The 21109-nt window shown below is 46.6% G+C and overlaps 1 protein-coding gene across 3 annotated transcripts in view; it reads left to right on the forward strand.

Moving 5' to 3' along the window:
* LOC149339263 (uncharacterized) overlaps positions 1-21109 on the forward strand; it is a 170664-nt gene that overhangs the window by 139065 nt on the left and 10490 nt on the right. For 2 of the 3 annotated variants that reach the window (XM_089548022.1, XM_089548023.1), the window contains exons 3-4: positions 7194-7533; positions 10567-15156. In XM_089548022.1, coding sequence (XP_089404148.1) covers positions 7194-7533; positions 10567-10658 — 432 coding nt within the window. In that variant the 3' untranslated portion in view covers positions 10659-15156. Of the gene's footprint in view, positions 1-7193; positions 7534-10566; positions 15157-21109 lie in introns of those variants that run through there. The other variant, XR_016283500.1, reaches the window with a different exon arrangement.

The raw sequence follows: 21109 nt of genomic DNA on the forward strand, positions 1-21109 counted from the left end.
AATAAGGGAGTAATTACTCATTGGCATCCACCTGAGCGCAGCCATACGGCTACAGAGGAAAGCTATACAGCTTTCTTAGAAACTCCGTAGTTAAAGAAAAATTTGTCCTGGTCCGAGGTTCGAACCCGGGACCACCGCTTCACCGGAGCAGTCACTCTACCAACTGAGCTAACCGGGACGGCAAGCTCATGGTAGGGCGACAGCGAATTGAACACACATACTACCTGTGTCCTTGTCTTTTGCGCTGTTTTAAGGAATCACGGTTCACCAACTAGCCTGCACATCTACCCTTGTAAGCTTCATTGCTCGTTTGGCGGGCTCTTTCCAGTATGTGTCCTTTGATCCACATTTCATCGTCGCGCGTATTGCTGTCTCTGTTTGCCGAGGACGCTCGCTGTCGTTCTAAAAACAGCGCTGTGTGTGTCTTTTTTATCTGTGTCCATGTCTTTTGCGCTGTTTTAAGAAATAACACCAAGGTTACAGGAAAATGTATAGATTTTCTATGCAGCCACTGAGCTGAGCTCAGGAGGGAGTTGGAGGTTTGTTGTAGTTACAGCTTTAAACTTATGATATGTTTACCCTAATTGAGAGAATGTGACGTATTAAGTTGTGTGTAATCTTTGCTTCTTTGCGCAAACAATCAATAAATGTGAAACGTCCGAGGCCCCCAGCCGATCAGCTGAGGTTACGGTTTCTATTGTTAGTTAATTCGAAAACTGGCTTTGATATGTTGCCCTAAGATAGGCAATACGCGAATCGAAAACCCCCCCAAAAATATCTTCATTCGAAGGCTGGCTAATTAAAAGCTGGCTTCCGGGAAAGCTTAAAAGCCTTAAGCAGAAAGCATTAAGAGATTTGAAACCAGCACCGACGAATCTTAAGAGATAGACATACTTATATCTACCAGCGCGAAATGAAGCGCGGAAAATTTTTTAATGAAAATTTCCATTAAACGCCTTCTGTGCGCGTATTCATACTTCTTAGAAAAACACTAAGCATTGTTCTAGCAATAGAGTGCACGAGCAAGTGTATCGAATCGTTGAAGAAGGAGAATAAAAGCAATTAAGGAATGCGGTCGAACCCCGACATATCGATTTTGGATGTCTCATGTATTAGTATAACTTGAGCAAAACTAAATTTTGTAAAATGAAAAAAAAAAAGTGCAAAAACGCAGAAACAGTTTCAGCAGCCGTGAAGAAAAGGGTTATGTGTTCACGATGTAACGAACTTCAGATACCTAATTTGTTTTTCTGGCAACTTCAAGGAACTTTTGGTAACGAACAAATCGCCCTTAATTCTGCCTCTTCTGACTTAGATTTGCTTTTCTCGACAAACTGAATAAGTTAATTTTTAGGCGTTAGATCACAACCCGGCTATGAGGTGCAGATTACATTAGAACGCCCTGGCATAATTTCGAACTCGTGAGTTGTTTAACACCGAGGAAGATGTCGGTATGCAGACGCTGTTGCATTTCGTTGCCATGTGTAAAGGTCGCCGAGGTGAGGAGTCTAGCCCTCGCACCTAACACATATACTTAGGAGCAAGACACGACAGCCGCTTGAGCCACGGCTTTGGCTGTCTCGCAAACACCTTTCTGACATTTCTGCCGGTGAAGACAGAGAGAGCATCGTGGAGCTAGACGAATTTTTGATGTAGTCACTATAATCCTGCCCGCTGCGGTGGCTGAGTGGTTATGGTGCTCGGCTGCTGACCCGAAAGACGCGGGTTCGATCCCAGCCACGGTGGTCGAATTTCGATGTAGGTGAAATGCTAGAGGCCCGTGTACTGTGCGATGTCAGTGCACGTTAAAGAACCCCAGGTGGTCGGAATTTCCGGAGTCCTTCACTACGGCGTCCCGCATAGCCTGAATAGCTTTGGGACGTTAAACCCCCAAAACCAAACCAAACGAAATTAAGTCCTGCTCTAAAAATTAGGATTGCAGTGAAGGGAATGATATCTGTTGTGCTCTGAAAACTTGCGGTCTATAGAGAATCACTGATCATGCTAGCAGACACAAAGAGAACTCGGCGGCATTTCCATGTGCATGGCCTGGTGTGCTATTTGTCTTTCTTTGGCTCGAAGCCGTGACAGTCAAAGAAGCTGGACAAGCATCATTAGACTATGTTCGCACGCGGGCATATTTTAATTACAGAGATACGGCCAAAATGAAAGCTAGTTCGCAGACATGCCCTAAAGAAACACCTCTAGTAACCAGGCCATTACCGGAATAAAAGCTCCAGATGCTGTTCACATCGATATTTCCTGTCGAGTCGTCAGTTTGCTGAGAGCTTTAGGCACCAATCTTTGTTTACATCGGACCAAATACCGCCATAAGGATATATCGAATTTCTAGTTGCAAAATTCTTCTAATCCTTTCCTTCCTCATCCTTGTAATTGGCCGGTTACGAGTTTAGTGAGGCCGAAGTAGGTACAACACAAGTGATACCACGAAGCAACGTTAACTTGTCAAATTTTCTGCTTATTCGTTTTTATTAGGAAGTGCACCACAGCTTAACGAGCGATATGAGACACTCACGAGTGCTAAACAAACCACCAGCGAAGTTGCGCGATAGTGCAGGCGACGAGATACCATATACAGCAGAATACTTGCAGTTTTTGGTGTGTCCGAAGTACAAAAACTAATAAAACACGTTGTTGGGCTAGTTGGTGCATAACGTTGATGGGAAAAACACCAGCCGAAAAACAGGCGAACCTAGGAAAACGAGACGAAGTTAGGGCAAAAACTAAATTGGGCCAAGACATTGCTCCGTACTGTGTGCATTCGGAAAGCCCTCCACCATGTTTTGGCAAACGCCTAACTTGTTGCTGGCGTTTATCAGTATACATTGTAATGGCACTCTGGTCACTAGGGAGGAGACCGTTTTACTACGGTCTCGGGAAAAAAATATCTGAGTATAGTTGAAAAAATGCACAGAACGAAAGATAACACGTCGCGCCAGAGTATAAGGGTCGTTCTCGATAAATGATAAATGAAGTGAGGTTACGTGTGCAGATTTCAAAAGACATCTGTGAACGGGGCGTGCAAACTCTATATTATATGTTGTGAGAGCAAATCAACAATGCGAAAAATCGGAATTCGCGTCACTTTAATGACCAGCCGGCTCCTTCTCACGGCCTTCAGACTATCGCCGACATTATCATAATCCTTTTGTAGCTCCAGCTTTCACGTAGTACACCAGCTATCCTTAATTTGCTTCGTTTATGAAAACTCGAGAGCAGTCGAACTAAGTTCGCTCTGATTAAAACTGAAAAATTAAAAATAAAAACACTGTGGAAGAGAGTAAAGGACAAGTCAGGCATTCCTTCTCAAAGGCACCCTTTGTCTCTCTAATAATCAACTCGAACCTCACTCTGTCGAGTTTGTGTGCAAACGTCGCAGTTGTTCCTTCATCACCTTGACACCTGCGATAAGGAACGAGAACTTGGCTGCACAGTAAGCCGCTATCAGGCGGCTGATGAAGGTGGCGCCGTTGACATGCTTCAGTCACGCGCGCGAAAGCGCTACCGCAAGCTGTCCCAGCACAAGACGCATGACAAATCTTTCAAAATACGTGATGGAGGTGAAACTCAAGAGGCGCCCGTGTGCTGTGCGATGTCAGTGCACGTTAAAGATCCCCAGGTGGTCGAAATTATTCCAGAGAATTATTCCTCTTTCTCTCTTTCTTCTTTCACTCCCATCTTCCTCCCTTCCCTTACGGCGCGGTTTAGGTGTCCGCCGAGATATGTGAGACAGATACTGCGCCATTTCCTTTCCTCAAAAACCAATTTACCAATTTGCGGGATGCGCACGCGCTAGAGCAGCTTACAAAACCGCCCGTCTCGCGAATCCGGTCACGGGCGTTTTGACTCCAGCAGCGTTTCGAGCGAAATACGAACTCGCGAAAGAGTGGGAGGAAGGTCAAAACATTCTCGGCCACGTGTCGACCAGCTTGTTTTCGACGCCGGGAGCGGCAAAATGGAAGCGAGTAAATATTAAAGCAGATCTCGGAAAACATAATAACGGATATTTTATGTGTAAAAAAGTTATCGAACGAGTTTCTGACAGTGAACCCTGCGAGACCTGCACATTGCAAGCGCCTATTGTGTGCGTCGCGGGCGCCGCTTTAAGGTCGAGAAAGTGTTGAACCGAGAGGCTTTCTCGCTGGGTTCTGCGGAAGGATATTTTCAGCCCCAGGGGCTCACTGGCCTCTACACGTGCTACACTTCTTGCTGGGCGTAGCAATAAGAAGTTTCTAACTCGCTGTGAAACTTTCTTGCGAATACAGGCAAACTAACACAGGGCTAAAGATATCGAATCATTCAGACTTAAAAATATGTTGTTTTTTTGTGAGTCTAAGCATGAGGTAAAAGAAAAAACGCGTAAAATGAAGAAATTCAAGCTGAGCGTTGTGCTACAACACCCTGCACACACGCTGGTAGGTTGTCGGAAGTCATCAATGTGATATGAGCCACGAACATGGCTGCGTGTGTGTAGTGGCGATCGGGCGAGAGGCAATCACTACGCCATTAAGCAAGAACGGCTATTTTAACATATGAAATCAACAAAACAAAGACTCCAAGACAGGAAACAAACGCTGTTTTGTCTATCGGCATTTAACTATGTTTCATTGCACCATTTTGTTTCTGTGCTGACCGTCCGGTTAGAAATTTCTGAGAGGAAAGTATGTACATACATAGAGCAGCGCGCGGTCATCATCGTTTAGTCTTCCAGCGTCCGCGGTGATTTCGAGTAATGCGCTTACGATTGCAGAACGCCTTTTAGCGGAACTCATTAAGAAGAGCTGCGTTCTAGAGAGCCAAATACGACAGGAATTCTAAATGAGCATCGCTAACATTAAATACCGCTTTATGTGTCGAGTATAGCTTTGATGACAACTTAGGACCACCCACATCGCAAGTTCCTTATTTTATTATTTTATCGGACAGACCGGCCGTTGCTTGAATAAGCGTTTGCAAGAACACAACAACAATTTAGATAAAGGCAATGACCAATCTTATCTTGTTACCCACTGTAAGGGGTGCGCAGTGATGAAAAGCAAGAAGAAAAAGTGCACTGCTTTGTTAAGCCAAGCAAAGGTGTTGTATTCTCACAGAGATCAAACCACGCGGGAAGTAGCAGAAGCATACTTCATCGCAACGGAGCAACGGGGCTGCGTTAGCAAACCTTCGGTTGCTTTAAGTGATAACGAGATCACGTTTCTTGGCAGATTGTGGGCTTCGGGCGCACACTAGTTTTATCATTGTCATAGTTTTGTTTGTTCAATTTTGTTTTCATGATTATGCCTTCCTTATATACCCAGGTTTTTGCAATAAAGCCTTAGTTGTGAGATCAGCGCTTGTCCTGTCGTCGCCTTTACTCTTGTGTCTAGTCTTTTGTGCGCTGTTTTTCAACCATGAACCTATACCAACTCGCCCAACTTAACGTTCTACTAAATGAGAAAACCAGCAAATATAGGCATAACGTTGACGGCGTTTTATGTTCGACATGTCCCTAGTTCATTTGGGGATGAGCGGCAATTGGCGGCTCAAAATGCAAGAAACGTAATTAACGCATGATGTCTCAACAGAACAAACAAGATGTTTATTGAAAAGTGCGCAGCGGAGTTGCGAGAAATGCTGCTAACAAATCGAGTCTGCGAAAGGATGCGCCGTAAGGAAAGACGTTGTTGTTGTTGTTGTGACTGAGAGAAGGATGAAAAGGAAATTGCACGGGCCTGCCTACTGGCTCGAGCCAAGCCACCACCGCTGCCACGTGCAGATAGAGGAGAGTTAAAAGATCAGAGGAAAGAGAAAAGGGAAAGAAAGACGCGCGTCGCAGCAACAACTGTGTCCGCCGGAGCGGACGCTGCTGAAAAAAACATATAAGCGGCCGAAGCCGCGCTCGCCGAAGCGAGGACAGATACAGGAAAGGCGTCGTACTGCTGCCCCATTAAAATATGCCATTGTGATCACGTGAGCCATGTCTGCATTATGTAGCCGCGATATTTAGTATGCGCGGTGTGAGAAAGTGAGGACGTGGGTGGGAGAAAGTTTGCAAAAAAATTTTCCAGGAATTGCGCCGTTAAACGCTTGTTGTTCGGAGATCGTATCATACGCATGAAATGACGTCATCATCACGTAACCATAATTGGTAATTTGATCCGTCGAAACTCGAATGTCGTGTGATATGGCCCATTGTTATCGGTCTTCTGTAATGTGACCTATAATTACCGAGTCAAGTAACCCACGTGAATGATTAATTGGCATGATTCACTAAACACCAGATACATGACAGCCACAACACCATTTCACTTAGACGACCCTCATGATCTCTCACGCAGCCTGACCCCCCTTCACACCTGAAGCTTAAACTAGCGTCATCATGCGAACGTTCTTGCTGTAAGGTAAAAACGTAGCGCAAAGAAACAAGGACACAGAAAGACAGAAAGGAAAAGTGGCTTTATATCTACATCACGACCACCACGTCGTCAAACCATGCGCTAGCATAGCGTATAACAGCCAGATATTCGAGCTCTTTTGCCAGCAATGAAACAGAGAGGGTACTAACACAATCATCTTTCAATCACAATCACATTCAAAGTTAGTACCCCCTCAGTTTCATTGCTGGCAAAAGAGCTCGCATATCTGGCTGATACGCTTTGCTAGCGCATGGTTTGACGGCGTGGTGGTCGTGATATAGATATAAAACCACTTTTCCTTTTCTGAAATAAACCAGTGTTCGAAGTTAGCGCCGTGCGTTGTCTGTCTTTCTGTGTCCTTGTTTCTTTGCGCTACGTTTTTACCTTGCAAATATGAACCAACAAGCCCAAGCATATACCCTTCTGTTCTTGCTGTGTTTATTTTTTCTTTTTTTATAGCGACACCTGTTAAAGGCACATATGCAGGTCCTAGGGCGCAAGCGCTGGCGTTACACCACGCCATACTGATTGGTCGGCATGCGAAGGCGTCATGCAAGACGTCACTGAGACGCGCTTCACTGAGTGGTCCAGACACAGTGACGTCACTAGTGACAGCACCACCCACAGAAGACATTATTCACCGGTGCAACAAACAAACAAGATCACACACTAGTGACCATCCTGCGAACTTTCGTTCTCTGTGCTGCCCAACCGCCGTTATCGCATTGATCTGTTGGTCTTTCGTTGTAACCACGCTCCTGTGCCGCCCCGCAGAGTTCCGAGGCCGGCGGCGGCGGCGACGGGCAGCCGTCGGAGCTGGGCGACGTGCTTCTCGAGGAGCAGCTGGCGTGGGGCGAAGGGGGCGCCGACGGCGGTCCCGACGAAGAAGGCGGCGTGCTGGACGCCGCCAAACGCGCCTTCCACGCGATGCGGGGCAAGAAGGAGGGCGGCGACGAGGTCTGGGACGAGGACAAGCGCGCCTTCCACGCCATGCGCGGCAAGCGGCTGCTGGCGCCCGCCAGCGTCGACTCCTTCATCGCCCAGCTGCGCCGGGCCGTGCTCCAGGGCAAGCGAGGATCGGGCTTCTTCGGCATGCGCGGAAAGAGGCAGATGCGTGAGTGAGGTCCCCTCCTCTTCACTTCTGTCCCGGCAGACTCGAACTCCTAACCCTAAACCTAATTGGCCTAACCAACAGTAAAAAAAAACTTCTTGGTGCCCTGAGCCAAGAACTGGACTTAAGGGCCTCCTCTGCGTAACCAGCATAAATCCGCCCCTGCATTACCACAGCTACAGTGTTCTATCCGATCGTGAGCTGTCCAATAAAAAAAAAAGTGCGGCACAATTTCACTCTTTGATATAGTTATATGAAGCATTTCAGGAGAGCTTGAAAGTGGGCGCTCGAACAAAAGAGGACTAAGAATGCATACCGAGTGTATTAGGGCTAGTTAAAGAAATTCCCATAGCTCCAAGTTTTTTTTTGTCAATTTGTAGCCCCTCTTAACGCAACCACAGCGGTATTTGTATTAGTTGTTCTTTCGCCAGTTTCCGTTCTACTCTAATCCTCAAAGTCCGCGAGCAATTTTGTTAATAGCGTGGAAAATTTAGCGTACGCAGTCTCAGGGATATTCATATTTCGCCCATACATATGCATAGTGTCATTTTATGAGCTTTATGTTGGCTCTTTTTGTGTAACACACCGGAGGAACACTTCCGCGTGCTCTGGTCGTATAGTGACATTCCTGTCGCTAATAATAAGCACATATCCTTCCTTCCTGTGTGACCCTTCATAATTTTTGCTTTCAAAAGTTTCTTCATTTAGGCACTCTCATTAGATCCGGTTGTCCTGCCAACCACACATGTATGTGTCATACGGGTTATTTTTACCAGCAAGAATACATTAGGAGTATTTAGTGACCTGAATGTTTCAATAATTTGGCTAAATATCTTTCGAAATCCTTGATTTTGATCTGCGTTTTATGACCGTGCTTAAATACGTTCCCATTAGAAGGGTCAGTACGAGCGGGAATGGCGACCGCCGTCACGTGATTACTTCGGATATAAGGAACATAAGTATGCCACATTGGATGTAACGAACTTTCGTGTGTTGACCTTGGATAGGATGAACCTAAGTGTACCGCTTCGGATATAACGAACTTTAGACTGCTAACCTCGGATATAACGAACCGGAATATACCACCACAAGAAAAAGAGGATTCAGTCTGTGCGTGACCCAAAGAGGCCGTGCATTGTGTTCTAAAAATGCTAATAAGAACATATGAACAGCGCATGCGAACGCATCAAACCCAACCCCCGAGATTCTCCTAAAAGATCGTGTTTATTATATGTATAAAAACCTAATTCTGCGAAAAAAAATAAAACATCCCTATCTTGAAGCTAATAGGACGAGAAGTGTCCGTACCAAACTTCAACTTGTTTCGCACCTTAAATCTCGAGTTTTTCTTCATCGTCTCAATTATTTTAGCTGACATGTGAGAGGTAGTGAGAGCGAACAGCAGATATGCTTACTTCTTGTTTCGCGCACCGAGGAAGTAACCTTCATTGAACAATCTATCCTCCCGTGTATTGCTTCGAGCTTTGCTTCTTTGGTTAGGCTGACATCTCCGCGGTTTCCAGCAAAAAGGTCCCCTTCCCTAACCCTGTCTACACGCTGTTATAAGTCCTCCCGTTGTTCCGCAGACAGCGTGTTCATTCCCCTTTGTCCCGAAAATGCAGCACTCGTATTTGCCGGGTGCCTGGCGGTTTGCACACGACATCGAGCAATCTTTGTCCCGCTAACCACCGCGACGTTGACTTTGGGGCCCAGAGCAGCTTCCGTACAAAAGCCCCGCCGCCGATCGATTATCCCGCTCAGTCAGCTGTAAGCGACGCTTTTGCTAAAGGGAAATCTGTCCCATTGTTCCTGCCATACAAACATAACGTCGCACTTTGTGCTTACAACGAGAATAGGAATTTTAGGTCCTTGCCCTCACAGCAGTCCGTCTGGAGACACAGTTGCGGGCAAGTTAATTGAGAGGAGGTCACGGAGGACAGAAAGCATGACTAGACAGCGACAGACTTGGATGCCCTAGTCTGTAGATAGCAGTTCGAGTGATTATCCGCAGAGAGGGCTTCCAGGGACAGTGGTTTGTGGCCAGGTACAAGTTCTGGCCCAGACAGTTAGAAGGTCTTTTTTCTTTCTTCTGGTGCTCCTAATGTGTGCTTTCAACCGCAAGCACGGGAAGAATAAGTTTTTCACGTCCTAAAAGATTCGTCTAAACGATTTCTGTAGTTGCAGTTTAATCGCTGGTACCAAAGGTAACATTTTCGTGTTTTTTTTTTCTTCCTTTGATGACTAATGTTCAAACATTGGGGAAGCAAATAACTCTGCGCTGGCTGGAACCTGTCATAAGCAAATGAGCTCGGCGCCAGTCTCTAGGTTTTACCTTTTTTCGCAATTTCAGTCGTTATTTATCAACAATCATCCAAAAAAATATACATTAATATTGTAAATTATAGGACTAATCTTTAAATCTGTTTTTGTGTAACGTGGTATCTGCACGCAAGAAAAAGATGTATGAAGTATCTTCTCCAGATAACTAAATGGAAGTTCTCTTGTAACTTCCCCTTAAACGTTTTATTAAGGCTCGAGAACATCAGAAGACAACTACAAAATCTAGTAATAACAAATTTTGCTTGATTCGTCCTTTCTTATGAATACACTCTGGCTGCCATTTCCAGCAGTGAATGGGCCTCTCGATACATTCAATACAATCAATCATTACAAAAGATTAATACCACAGAATGAGAGAATGCGGACGAATAAAGGGTGAAAACCAGGCTTTTCAACTTGGTTGAGCAGAAAAAGGGCTTCTGAGACTCGGGTTCATGTCGTAGACACAAGGTGAAACGCAAAATACATGAGATGTGAAATCATAGTGAATATCGATCGTAGCGCAAAGACTCCGGTTAAATGCACTACACCACCTCGGTTCTAATAAAAGAAAGGTAAAAGTGCTCCTGAATTCGTGCTCTTCCTATATAACCGTTCACTTTAACAGCGATGGAAAGCGACACAGCTTGTTCCAAAACCGGCGCTTCTTGGACTGTTTTCCGCTCATTGCCTGTTGTTGGGTGCTCTCTCTCGCAGGTAACGGCCACAAGAGTTCGAGGTCAAAGTTCGTGGCCTCACGAGGTCGGAGGTCGGCCTCTGGCGAGCCTCCAGTCGAAGCGTTCTTCTAGGAGACCTCCCCCTTCTCCGCCTCCTCCTCCTCCTCCTCGAATCTCCGAACGTCCCGTCTGTCGCTCTCGCAATCAAGCACTTCGCCTGGACCGCCGGACAGAGCACGCCACAGCCCTCTTCCTCCTGCGAGAGAACCGCCGACGACACCAGAGATCCCGAGCCGTGGTTATGTATCAGAGAACGCGCAGTGAGACTCGCGTGCAACGTTGCTGGGACGTTGTTCGGACGTTGACCGACCCCGTGCATTCAGCACGGCTCTCAGTCTACTCGACGCACTGATCCAAGGTCTCTGTATGGACCAGGCAATGGCGTGTCTTGCTTGAATGTACACTGTGCAGAGGTTTCTCATTGATTTTATCATTTAATTTATAATGGTCTCACACTTCACTCACCATTCTGCTGCTTCCTTGTTAAAGCTTGTCGTAGTGCGAAACACTTCAATCAAGGCTTGCCTTTATAGGCAGAAAGGTAGCCTGCTATTTATTGCTTTGTAGAATAAGTGTTGCATTCCTCCGATTAAGCAATGTCGCGCAAATGGCCGTCATGCCGGTAAGTCAACGCCTTATGGCGAAGCTAAGCAAGCATGAAGAGCCATAACACAAACATGCGCATAATGCTCAGGCCAGCGTTAGCGCTGGTTTTTGCGTCCCTCTTTTAGGAAATAGGTGTACCATTTTGAATTTGAAGTAGACTTGTTTTTCTCGTATGTCCATATGCGCATCCTGTGAAGCCAAAGTGGGCTGGTATGTGCATTGATTCTAACGGTTTTCGATGTACCGAAATAAATTTGAAAAAGTGCACCACCGGAAAACAAGTAGTTCTATACGGCTCTGAACTCGCTTCTTCTTGGCCAAACCTCCCGAGATATTTTTTTTTTACCCGGTTTTATCACAGCGAGCCACAAAGAAAAAAAAACACAAGACATCTGCGCGCCGCAACGCAAGCTCAGCAACAGTTATGTGGCCCTGATTGAACTTTCACTCGCGGAATCACTCCGTTTATGTCTCACATGGCAATGCTTCTTGCTGGCGCTATGTGTATATGTGGTCTCCGTGTGAATGAAATAACATTCGCGGTACTTTTCTCCATATCTAAGTGGATTAGAGCGAGTACTTCAAGGTGTAAGTGCTATGCAGTTCAACCGCACTGCACGCATTTAGTTGGAAGCATAGCATGTAGCACGCATCGTGATTGGCTGTTACCGGTGGAGGCAAACAAAATAATGTTAACGACATAAACACTAGACACAAGAAGTATCTGGTTGCTGCTTCCGCCCAGCGCACTGCGCTGGTCCGCTTCCCCTCGAGCAGTTTTGTAGTTTTGTTGGCCACCTATACTTACATGAAGCGATGGAAGCAACCAGGTTGTCTTATTTGTGCACACATTTACATTGACGGCGCTTGCAACGGTGGGTGAAATGTGCGCGTGCAGCTGAGAGAACAGTTTAGTATACCGCCCCTAAACTGGTATTGGTGCTTCCTTCCAGTTCACGGGCTAACGGCATATGCTGTTGTTACACCCCCCGAGTAAGTATGCGCTGTCAGCATACGGAGGGGACGGGGGACTTGTGGTGTTCAAAAACGCTATCGTTGCCTGTGACGCTTACCACGTTCTTAGCGCGTCGACGTGCCGGCAAGGCGGATCTAGCGCGATATTTTCGAATCCTGCATGCAGATTTGTCCGACGACGCCATGAACAGTGTACAAACAACTTATTTCGTTCGTGGCATTTATCATTGTGACGCTGCTTACAAATTCGTTCTTAGCAATAAATCCTACGCCTAAACACACTTCTTGGGGTCAAATTTTCTTGTGCCAAGAGTAGGGGAAAGTTTTGACGAATGGTGCAACTGAAAGAATATTTTTGGCGAATGTAAAGAGGGCGCCTATCGATCGCACAGCGGCTTCTTGATGGCTCTCTGATGTCGTACGGCGATACGTTGAAAAAGTTGACAATCGAACGGTAGCAGCTATATAGCGCTGTTCATATAAGCTTCGTGTAACTTTGACGAGTTGATATATCGAACTGTCCAGTGAAAAAAAAGGATTCTACGCCGCTAAAATGAAGTTCCCTTCCTAATTAAACTCGTGCTGATTCCCGTACGCTCCTCAAGATGGCAGCAGCGCCTACAGAACATGAAGTGATCCTGTGCGTCATGTCTGCCCGTCGGGCTGAAACGAAAAAAAAAAGAAATGCACGTCTGTGGGATCCCAGGAATTATAAAAAAAATTACAGCTTTACGCGCCTGATTGTCGTCCTCTCCTCCTGCATTTCGCGCATGTCTCGTGCAGCGAGATACTCAGAAAACCGGGAAATATAGAGAGAAAGCTATAACGGCCGGTCGCCTTCGGCGACGACAGCTACCAACCGGGGAGCTCTACCTAGTATTCTTTCCTCCTTGACTCGAAGTCCGTCTCCGAGGCCCTTTTCGCCTTTCCTGCGTTTCGTCGTTAAAAGACTGCGATCTGACGAGCGCTTACTTTCTTCACGTCGTCACAAGGAAGAATACGCTTTATCCGCGCCTATTGTTCCTTAGAACGCGGCGAACCACGATAAGCGTATTGTTCTTGGCGTCGGCGACTTACAGGTCGCGATCGAACATGCCATGGTCTCGCGCCTGCGCGTCTTATCGACACCGCACGGATGGCGGCGTCCGCTTAATCACGCGCGCTGGAAACGACAGAGTCAGGGTCTGGTGTTACGTGCTGGTTGTTTTGGCTCAGCTAAGCACGCCAAAGGGCGCGTCAAAAGCATCTCAGCCATGACAAATATTCCCTTCATCACAGCGACACGCTGACACCGGTCTTCTAGCAACAGTCGAAGAGTTCGCAGGGAATATTTTCCATTCGAATTGGTTGGCCGGTCACAGACACGGTATGGAATGTATGTACGAAAGCCTTTGTTTCAGAGTTGGAGGTATTAGCCCACTCTGCAGTCAATTAACTTCGAAATAAATGTTAAGACAAAAATAGCATAGATGCCGAAGCATTTCTCTTTGACCTTTTTATTTCTATCCAGAGGTACTTATAAATCAGGCGAACAGTACATAAGAAGCGTTGAAATACATAAGAGATATCTCTGTGAATGCAAAAATTTATACATCAAGGTCCTGCTATCGTACCGAAAATACCTATGGATACTGTGTTAAGGCAGTGTGATAGTCGCTGATGTCAGCTTAAAAATTTTACTTAGAAAAAAGTCTTTAGGGAATATTAATTAGGGATCAAGGAACACCTGGTGAATATCACCGACTAGCCCGTCTAGATATAGAGCTGAAAACTGTTCCTCAGACATCCGTCGACTTGCGTATTTTGTATGAGTGTAACGATTACAACCGTGGGCTGCACCCGTTGCTACATGCCCTCTTTCGCGCCTTGCAGTAACGCCATCTATCGGTGAGCAACCAGACCAATATGTTCAAAAACGCCGTCGTTGGGCAACGGAGTGGCAGGTTTGATCCGAATTCCTCCAGCTTCAGAGTTTCGAAAAAAAAATGCAAATTGAATGCGTGGTCAGAAGGTGGCTTTACTGTTTTGGTTCGGCGTACGCTATAAAGTGTGCTTACTCGACCGCTGACAGATGTTTTTGTATGCCACCCAATTAGCACTACTAATAGCTAAAGGTGCAAAATATTTCCCACATATTTGGCGCGCCACATTTGAAACCTTGACATAATATCCCACCGGGCGTACTCTATAAAGGGCCAACACAAAAAGCAAAAAAAAAAACGTGGAGAGGCGGAAGGGGGAGAGGGCGCCATTTCAGGCTCCTTTCACTATTTGCAGAGTTAAATCGGAGTGGCTAGTGTTACTGGAAACTTTAGACAACTTTACTGGTGGTCAGTTCATTACTTGTCTCTCTGCTATTATTATGCGATGAAGTAAAAAATACGCTTGTCTTTACGACCGTGAACATTCGCTGATGTGTGATCATTTTGCGCCGCGTATCACTGTTACTGTGTGTGTACACTAACGGAACAAAAATATTTTTAATAACGTCCACTAGGTAGGCCCTTGGGAAGAAAGAACATAGAGCAAAATACGAGAGCTTCAATCAGGCAGCCATTCGACCACTTCTTTGTCGACACAACGCACGGGGGGCGGCCACAATTTTTTCCTGAACCTTTAGCGCCCAAAGGAGCTTTGTCGTGATGTTTGCTTGCATCTTATGTGCTCGCAGTGCTTATTTCATCAAGCCGACAGACATATTGTTCCTGGACAGATCTTCGAAAAAAGAAGAGACATATGAGCTCGTTGTTACCGCTGCACCTTGCTGCAGTGTATACTGGTTGTAAGCAGCGTTGATGTGGCGCGTAAGTTTTGAGAACTGTACAGTACCGCTAAAAGCATACGAGGAGGAAATCTAGTATGTTATACCCTGTCCTACAATGCCCGCCTTTTTCACCGCATTGTGTTCTCCTTCATTTCGTTAGGCTTGCAACAATGTACTTCTCCCGTTCCAAGCTTCAAATAAAACGATCTTCTATTTTGAAGTGGCCAGAGTGTACTGTTCTCTGTGTGAACAACTGAAGGGCACCCTTTGAGCCTGTCTGGCTGTGGTGCCTCCCAGGAGAAGTGGCTGACGCTCGAGTTTGAGCATAAAGTGGAAATAAGAAAAGGTGCCGGTCATCGTTTGGTGGTGGCGGCTACTGTTGTTCACTCACACATTTAAGAAGACAGGAAATGTAATTTAAAATGCGAGCCAGGAAACGACGCAAGCTTAAGACAGCCAGAAATTCCCAGTAGTGGACACTAATTACCACATACCACTCGCAGAATCTATGGCATGTAGCGTCGTTTACCCCTGAGTTGCGCACGATGAACTCTTCGCTTAGAGTTCTCTTGGCCAATGCCGTATAAAGGCTTAACATACGCAGACGCTGACCAAGAAACAAAAGGATACGAAAACAGTCTTTTCAACAACCACCGATCTCAGTAAATATCAGTTGTTCAGCAGTATCCCTTCCCCATGCTTTCATTGCTGCCAAAGACAGGTGGCTTCTGTCGTAAGTACTATAGCGAGTTCTCATCTCCCCCTCTTCTCTCCACAACTGAAAAGAAGTATCGGAACACGGATGTTAATCACTGAGACGCGACTACTCTTATCATCAGTATCATCTTTGTTATGCACTCTTGCAAGCTCCTCATCGCCATGGACGAGGCCACCGATGATGCAATCAGTCAGGGCTTGCAAACTCACTGTCCACGAATATTACACACCAAAAATTAGCTGATTTACCACCGCCACACCCCACCTCATCGATCCGTGAAGCTCGTATCCTCCACCGATTACAATTGAATCGGCTTCATACACAAGCCAAACTTTATTTCCACTGGTACACTTCCGCACCTCAGTGTTTGAACTGTTCACACACTTACGCAGATATAGAACACTGCCTTACACAGTGTGACACAGCCTTCCAGTCCATCGCTTATTCTGGCTAGCCTCCCGGGACTTGACCCTGCAACGCACCCTTGTCAGCTTGGCCCACGCCTCCACCTCATCTCCGCCTATCGTCTCCACAAAGGAAAAAAGGCATTGGCACAGAGATGGTAATCACTGAGACCTGATCACTTTTACCATCAGGGCTCTTTGCTTGATCACGTACGTTTGTCTAATGCACCTCCTGGAGAGAATTTCGACACAAATAGCTTATGCATCACGTGTATGGCATGCATTCCCGAGTTCTTCAACTGCTTTTCAGTGCAGTGGCAGCACGTAAATGCTGCTGATGACATGAACTACGCTAATTTCTTTTAGCACGGTGATCTCGCACTTTGTGCCTCAATGCGCTGAACCTGCTCTGCTGCAGCTACAGTTTGGACAATTACGGGCCCATTCCCGGCTGCACTGACAATCAATAAACCCACTTCCTACTCGTATACAAATGGAAGATGCACGGAATGGCGACCGTTCCGTGAGAATGTTCGTTAAGTCGTGTCAGCTGTCATGATACAAGATGGAATGCAATTTATAAGCGTGACTACAAGTGGCATGCCTGTTCTCTTCAGCACTAATTACGGAGCAACGTGTCTAAATTGCAAACGTTGCCCCAGAGACATCGTCGCCTAATGAGAACCGATGGCCTGTGATGTCATTGATCACTCTGACGGTAGAAGCGGATGGATGAAGACACCTCGACACAATTGCAGGTACACGCTGCAGTTAAGGAACAGAAGTTTCCGAATGATCAACGATTCCTTTAATGTAAATGGCCGCCGATGCGGCACTTTAAGGGACAGTCTGAAGAAACACCGTTCACTCGCCAGGTCCGAAGCGAAACAGAAACGGGGCATTCACCCTGCGAGCATATTGCACAAACTAAGAGGCGGTGAGCTCAGCCTCTTTGGCAGCACGTTTATTACCAAGAAGTGATGGAAGTGAAGCATGCTACAGCGCAGGAGGCTAAACTCGAGGAACGTCGAGGTAAGTTAGAGCTCATATTCTTAATCGAAAAAGAAATGCCTGGAGTCTGTCACCCAACTTCGCGCACTTTAGCGTGAAGTTCCCAGACACCCTTAGAGCGTGTGGGGGTCGCGGTCTCGGACTCAAAGGAGATGCCCCCGATTCAGCGTGGCAAGCTCAGCGGAGACCAGCTACCAAGTGAAAAGAGGTTTTTGGTCGTTTGGTGCCCAGCTTTCGCCGGTCGCAAGCCAGAGAATGGGTCGGAGCCAAAGGTTCGCAAACAAAACAAAGTTTATACAGCGATGAGACGATACAGAGGATTACACAATCACTCGTACGAGTACATACAAAGTGATTAACAAGACAATGCAACGCGGGCAAAGTTGTACTCGAGAGAGAATACAATACAAAGGAAATATTGCACCTAAAGGGCACTAACACAAGAAAGAGGCAAACAAACAAAACACAATTTATTCACCGAGCACTGCGACAGTCCGACCACCAGAGGTCCACGAAGATACCATCCAGCAGAACGACACGTGCTGCCTCGTTGAACGGCGGCTGGGCGAGTGGTGTTGTCCCGGGAGACGAGCGGGCGCGCTTCGATGAAGCTTAAACGGCGACTCGGGCTAAACTGACAGCGGCCAGCGCCCTTCTTACATAGGCTTGGTCCGCGTCAGTTTCTTCTTCGCGCCAAGGCTGGCGCGCACATACACACAGTATCGGCCGTGCCGTCTACTTTTCCTTCTCGCGCCGGCCGCGCGTCATCATTGGTCAAAAGCCGGTAGTCGCTTCGAGGAGCTTCAGGAATGTTCTGGCGTGGCGCCGCCGCCGACGCGCGACGGAAGAGAGGTGGGGGCATAGAAGCATCTCGGACATTCTAGAAAACCGACGTCATGGCTGACTCATTCCCTCCGGCCAGCGGTGGTGAAGGGGGCAGCCACACACACAAGGCTAGTAGCTCTCCGGGGTTTCCTACTCCCCCGTTTTACGACCAGCGCTGGCGAGATGAGTCCGCGCGGCGCTGTTTTTGTTTCTTTTTTCAAAAATCCGCAGAATTTTGTCACAGAGTCCTATGACTGGACGACATTTATTAACGAGCGAACACCATCGTATATTCGCGATGCAGCCAGAAGGGTACTGCTTCGATCTTGTTAACGCTCTGGCTCTGATATTTGCGTGAACCCTTTTAAGTAAGTGCCAGAACGCAGGAAAAAGGGCAGTCTGATATCATTTGTTCAAATGATGCAACTTTCTTAGTTACCAAAGCTGGCAGTTCAACACAAATTGCCAAGATAAATGTCCTCATAATGCTTATTTTCGAGTCTTTTTCCTCAGGTAGGCTTTAGAGCAGATGCGAACTTATCATTTCGAACCAGCCGCGACAGCCTGTGCGTGATTTCGACTGCCTGCAGCATCACAGTAATAAAAACCGAATTTGTTTTCATGGTGATTCCGAAATTAATGCTTCCTACTTATTTTTGATGCGACAAAAACGCGAACAGCTCTACATCAGCTATTGCCAGCGTACAGTGATAGCCACAGCATCCTGTTTTTCGGCAAAATACCGTTCAGTTCCTACAATTTTCTCCAGTCACGATTAAAAGCGTCCATGCCGCTTTATTTAAAGGCCTCTTCCAAACGGGAGGCATATTGATTAAAGGGACTATGCAATGAATTAAAAGTCACTTGTAAATGTTTGCAATAGTTACGAATGATGCTAGAAACATTCATACCAAGTATGAGCCTTCAGAACTGAGCCGGATTTATTACGAATTTTTAAAAACCGCGTTTTTTTAAATTCGCGGGTCGATTGGTGTCTTCGTAGGGACCGACTTTGAAACTAAAATCTAGAAAATAGACGTTAATAGTCCCGTGACGTCGGCAGGCCACCACACGTTGTCATTTGCTGGAGCCACGGCAGCCACGACGTCACGGGCACGCTTCCGGTAGCCGTGAAAATCGTCTGCTCGAGCCGCCGCGCGACCCCCTCGGGCAAGCGCGAACCAGGGCATTGCCTTCGCGCGTATGTTATCAATTTACCTCTGCCGCCTCTTTCTGTCGGGAGTTCGGGAACCACTCGCAGTGCCTTTGTCACTGTGACAAGCAAAGAAATCCGACGTGCACCGCGATTCAGGAAGGCGAAGAGAGACCGGAGAGACGCTGCTGCTGGAGTCATAGAGTTTCTTACTATTACCTAGAGGGAAAGCTGGCGGCGCTGCACTTCAGCCACCATGGACGCTCAAAGCATCATAGGGCGGTGAGCTACTTGTTGCGGGACAGTCGTAGTTTTTCAGGAACACGGAGTGGCACTACTAAGATGTTTCATTCCAAAAACGCTGTCCGTGTGTGCGCAGACGACTTTCGCGCGAACGCAGTGCGCAAAAGCCATAGTAGTGAAAACGCGACGACACACGACGCCAATAAAAGGTTTTACTCTTCCGAAATTCCATTAAAAAACCTCTTAAAGTATCTAAGCAACAACGTTTTTTTTTTAAACATATTTACTTTTAAATAGGAAAGCCAATAGGAAAGCTAGTCATCTATTATCTTGGCAAACTTTGCACTTAAATGCTTTTCTGCTCGTTCGTTGCAATCATTAGGCAAGATATTGAATGTTAGGACAATCGTAGTTATCTAACAGCTTTATCTTTCTATTATTTTTTGGCCAAAAGTTGTAGTTCTGCAGTCGGTAGCTCACCGCCCCATGATGCTTTGAGCGCCCATTGTGGCTGCAGTGGTCTCGAGGGGTCTACATGCAAACTCCCATAGAGGGGTCGCCAGCTTTCCCTCTAGGTAATAGTAAGAAACTCTATGGCTGGAGTGCTGGGTGCGACAACCGGAAGTCGCAAACCTAACGTCAGCGAATGACGTATTCTTGGGCGGGGCCCAGTCCCAGAGCTGTTTTCTTTATTTTTTCTTGATGTTCCGTGCGTACGAGTTGAGGGTGCAGAGGAGGAGCGTGATTTTTAATCGTCTATAACTTCGTTGTTATTGATGCTAGCTCAAAAATTCTTTCGCTGGGGTGACGAGTGATGGAATGCCTATCTCTCGTTTGCTTTACGTAATCGCAATTAATTTATTGCATAGTCCCTTTAAGATTGCGCATGATGGAAATTGCTGCAAGGAAACTTCTCTTCGCGCATAACATGTTTAATCGAACCACAGCAATAGAAGGTGCAACTCGTCAAACGTGGAGTGAATGGTGGGCGCGGTAGGACCGTCTACCCAATGGGGAGGGTGTAATGTACGGTCATGAAAGTGGTATGGGCAGTGCCTATATCTCGTAATGCGTCGCATTTCCTTGTTTAGCAAACTTGGCTGACAGTCCCTCTGGGGCTGACCGTCCCTACAGATTCAAAAGTATTCAGAGGTATCACTTATTTCATGTTCCAGAAAAATGTGTCCAGGTGCCCACATAAGTTTTCGGAACGCCGAAATCACACAAAACCTCAATTTTCTCGCTACGTAGAGGCACAACCTGGCGTTAAGAAGTGCATCATGCTTTTCGCGGAGAAGAGTATTATAGAGTTCATCCGTCAGTTTGTGCATGGATGGTGAAACTGCTCAGAGATTAAGTTTTGTTGTAATTTTCGTGTTCCGAAAACTTCTGTGGGCACCTGTACATCCATTTTCCGCTGAGAGCGCACCGCGAACTTTTTATTCGATGGCGGATTGCCTTGTAGTAGCCGCATGGAGTGCCGTTTTGTATTGAAGCTTGTGCCTGCGAGAAAACATTTCTTCACCGGCAGCGGTGAAATCTATAATCTTGAGGTTCGTGATGCTTCATTAGGTCTTGGCAAACTTAAACACTTGCACCGGTCTTGCACAGTGACGGCGCCAAGGGGAGGCCAGAGGTAGCGGTCGCGACCCCAAAAATTTATTAAGCCCTTCTTACCTGAGAGAGGACGTCTCATATCATATCGCGGCCCGCATTGGCCTCCTGCCTGCTATGTGAAGTTCATACCACTGCATTTTGTTCATCCGTATTTTATCAAGAGCAATCCCCAAAGGCACTTTGCCGACCCGAACTTCACGCTCACGT

This window comes from Amblyomma mixtum, chromosome 6, assembly GCF_055824585.1.
Source record: "Amblyomma mixtum isolate Tamu chromosome 6, ASM5582458v1, whole genome shotgun sequence".
NCBI lineage: Eukaryota > Metazoa > Arthropoda > Arachnida > Ixodida > Ixodidae > Amblyomma > Amblyomma mixtum.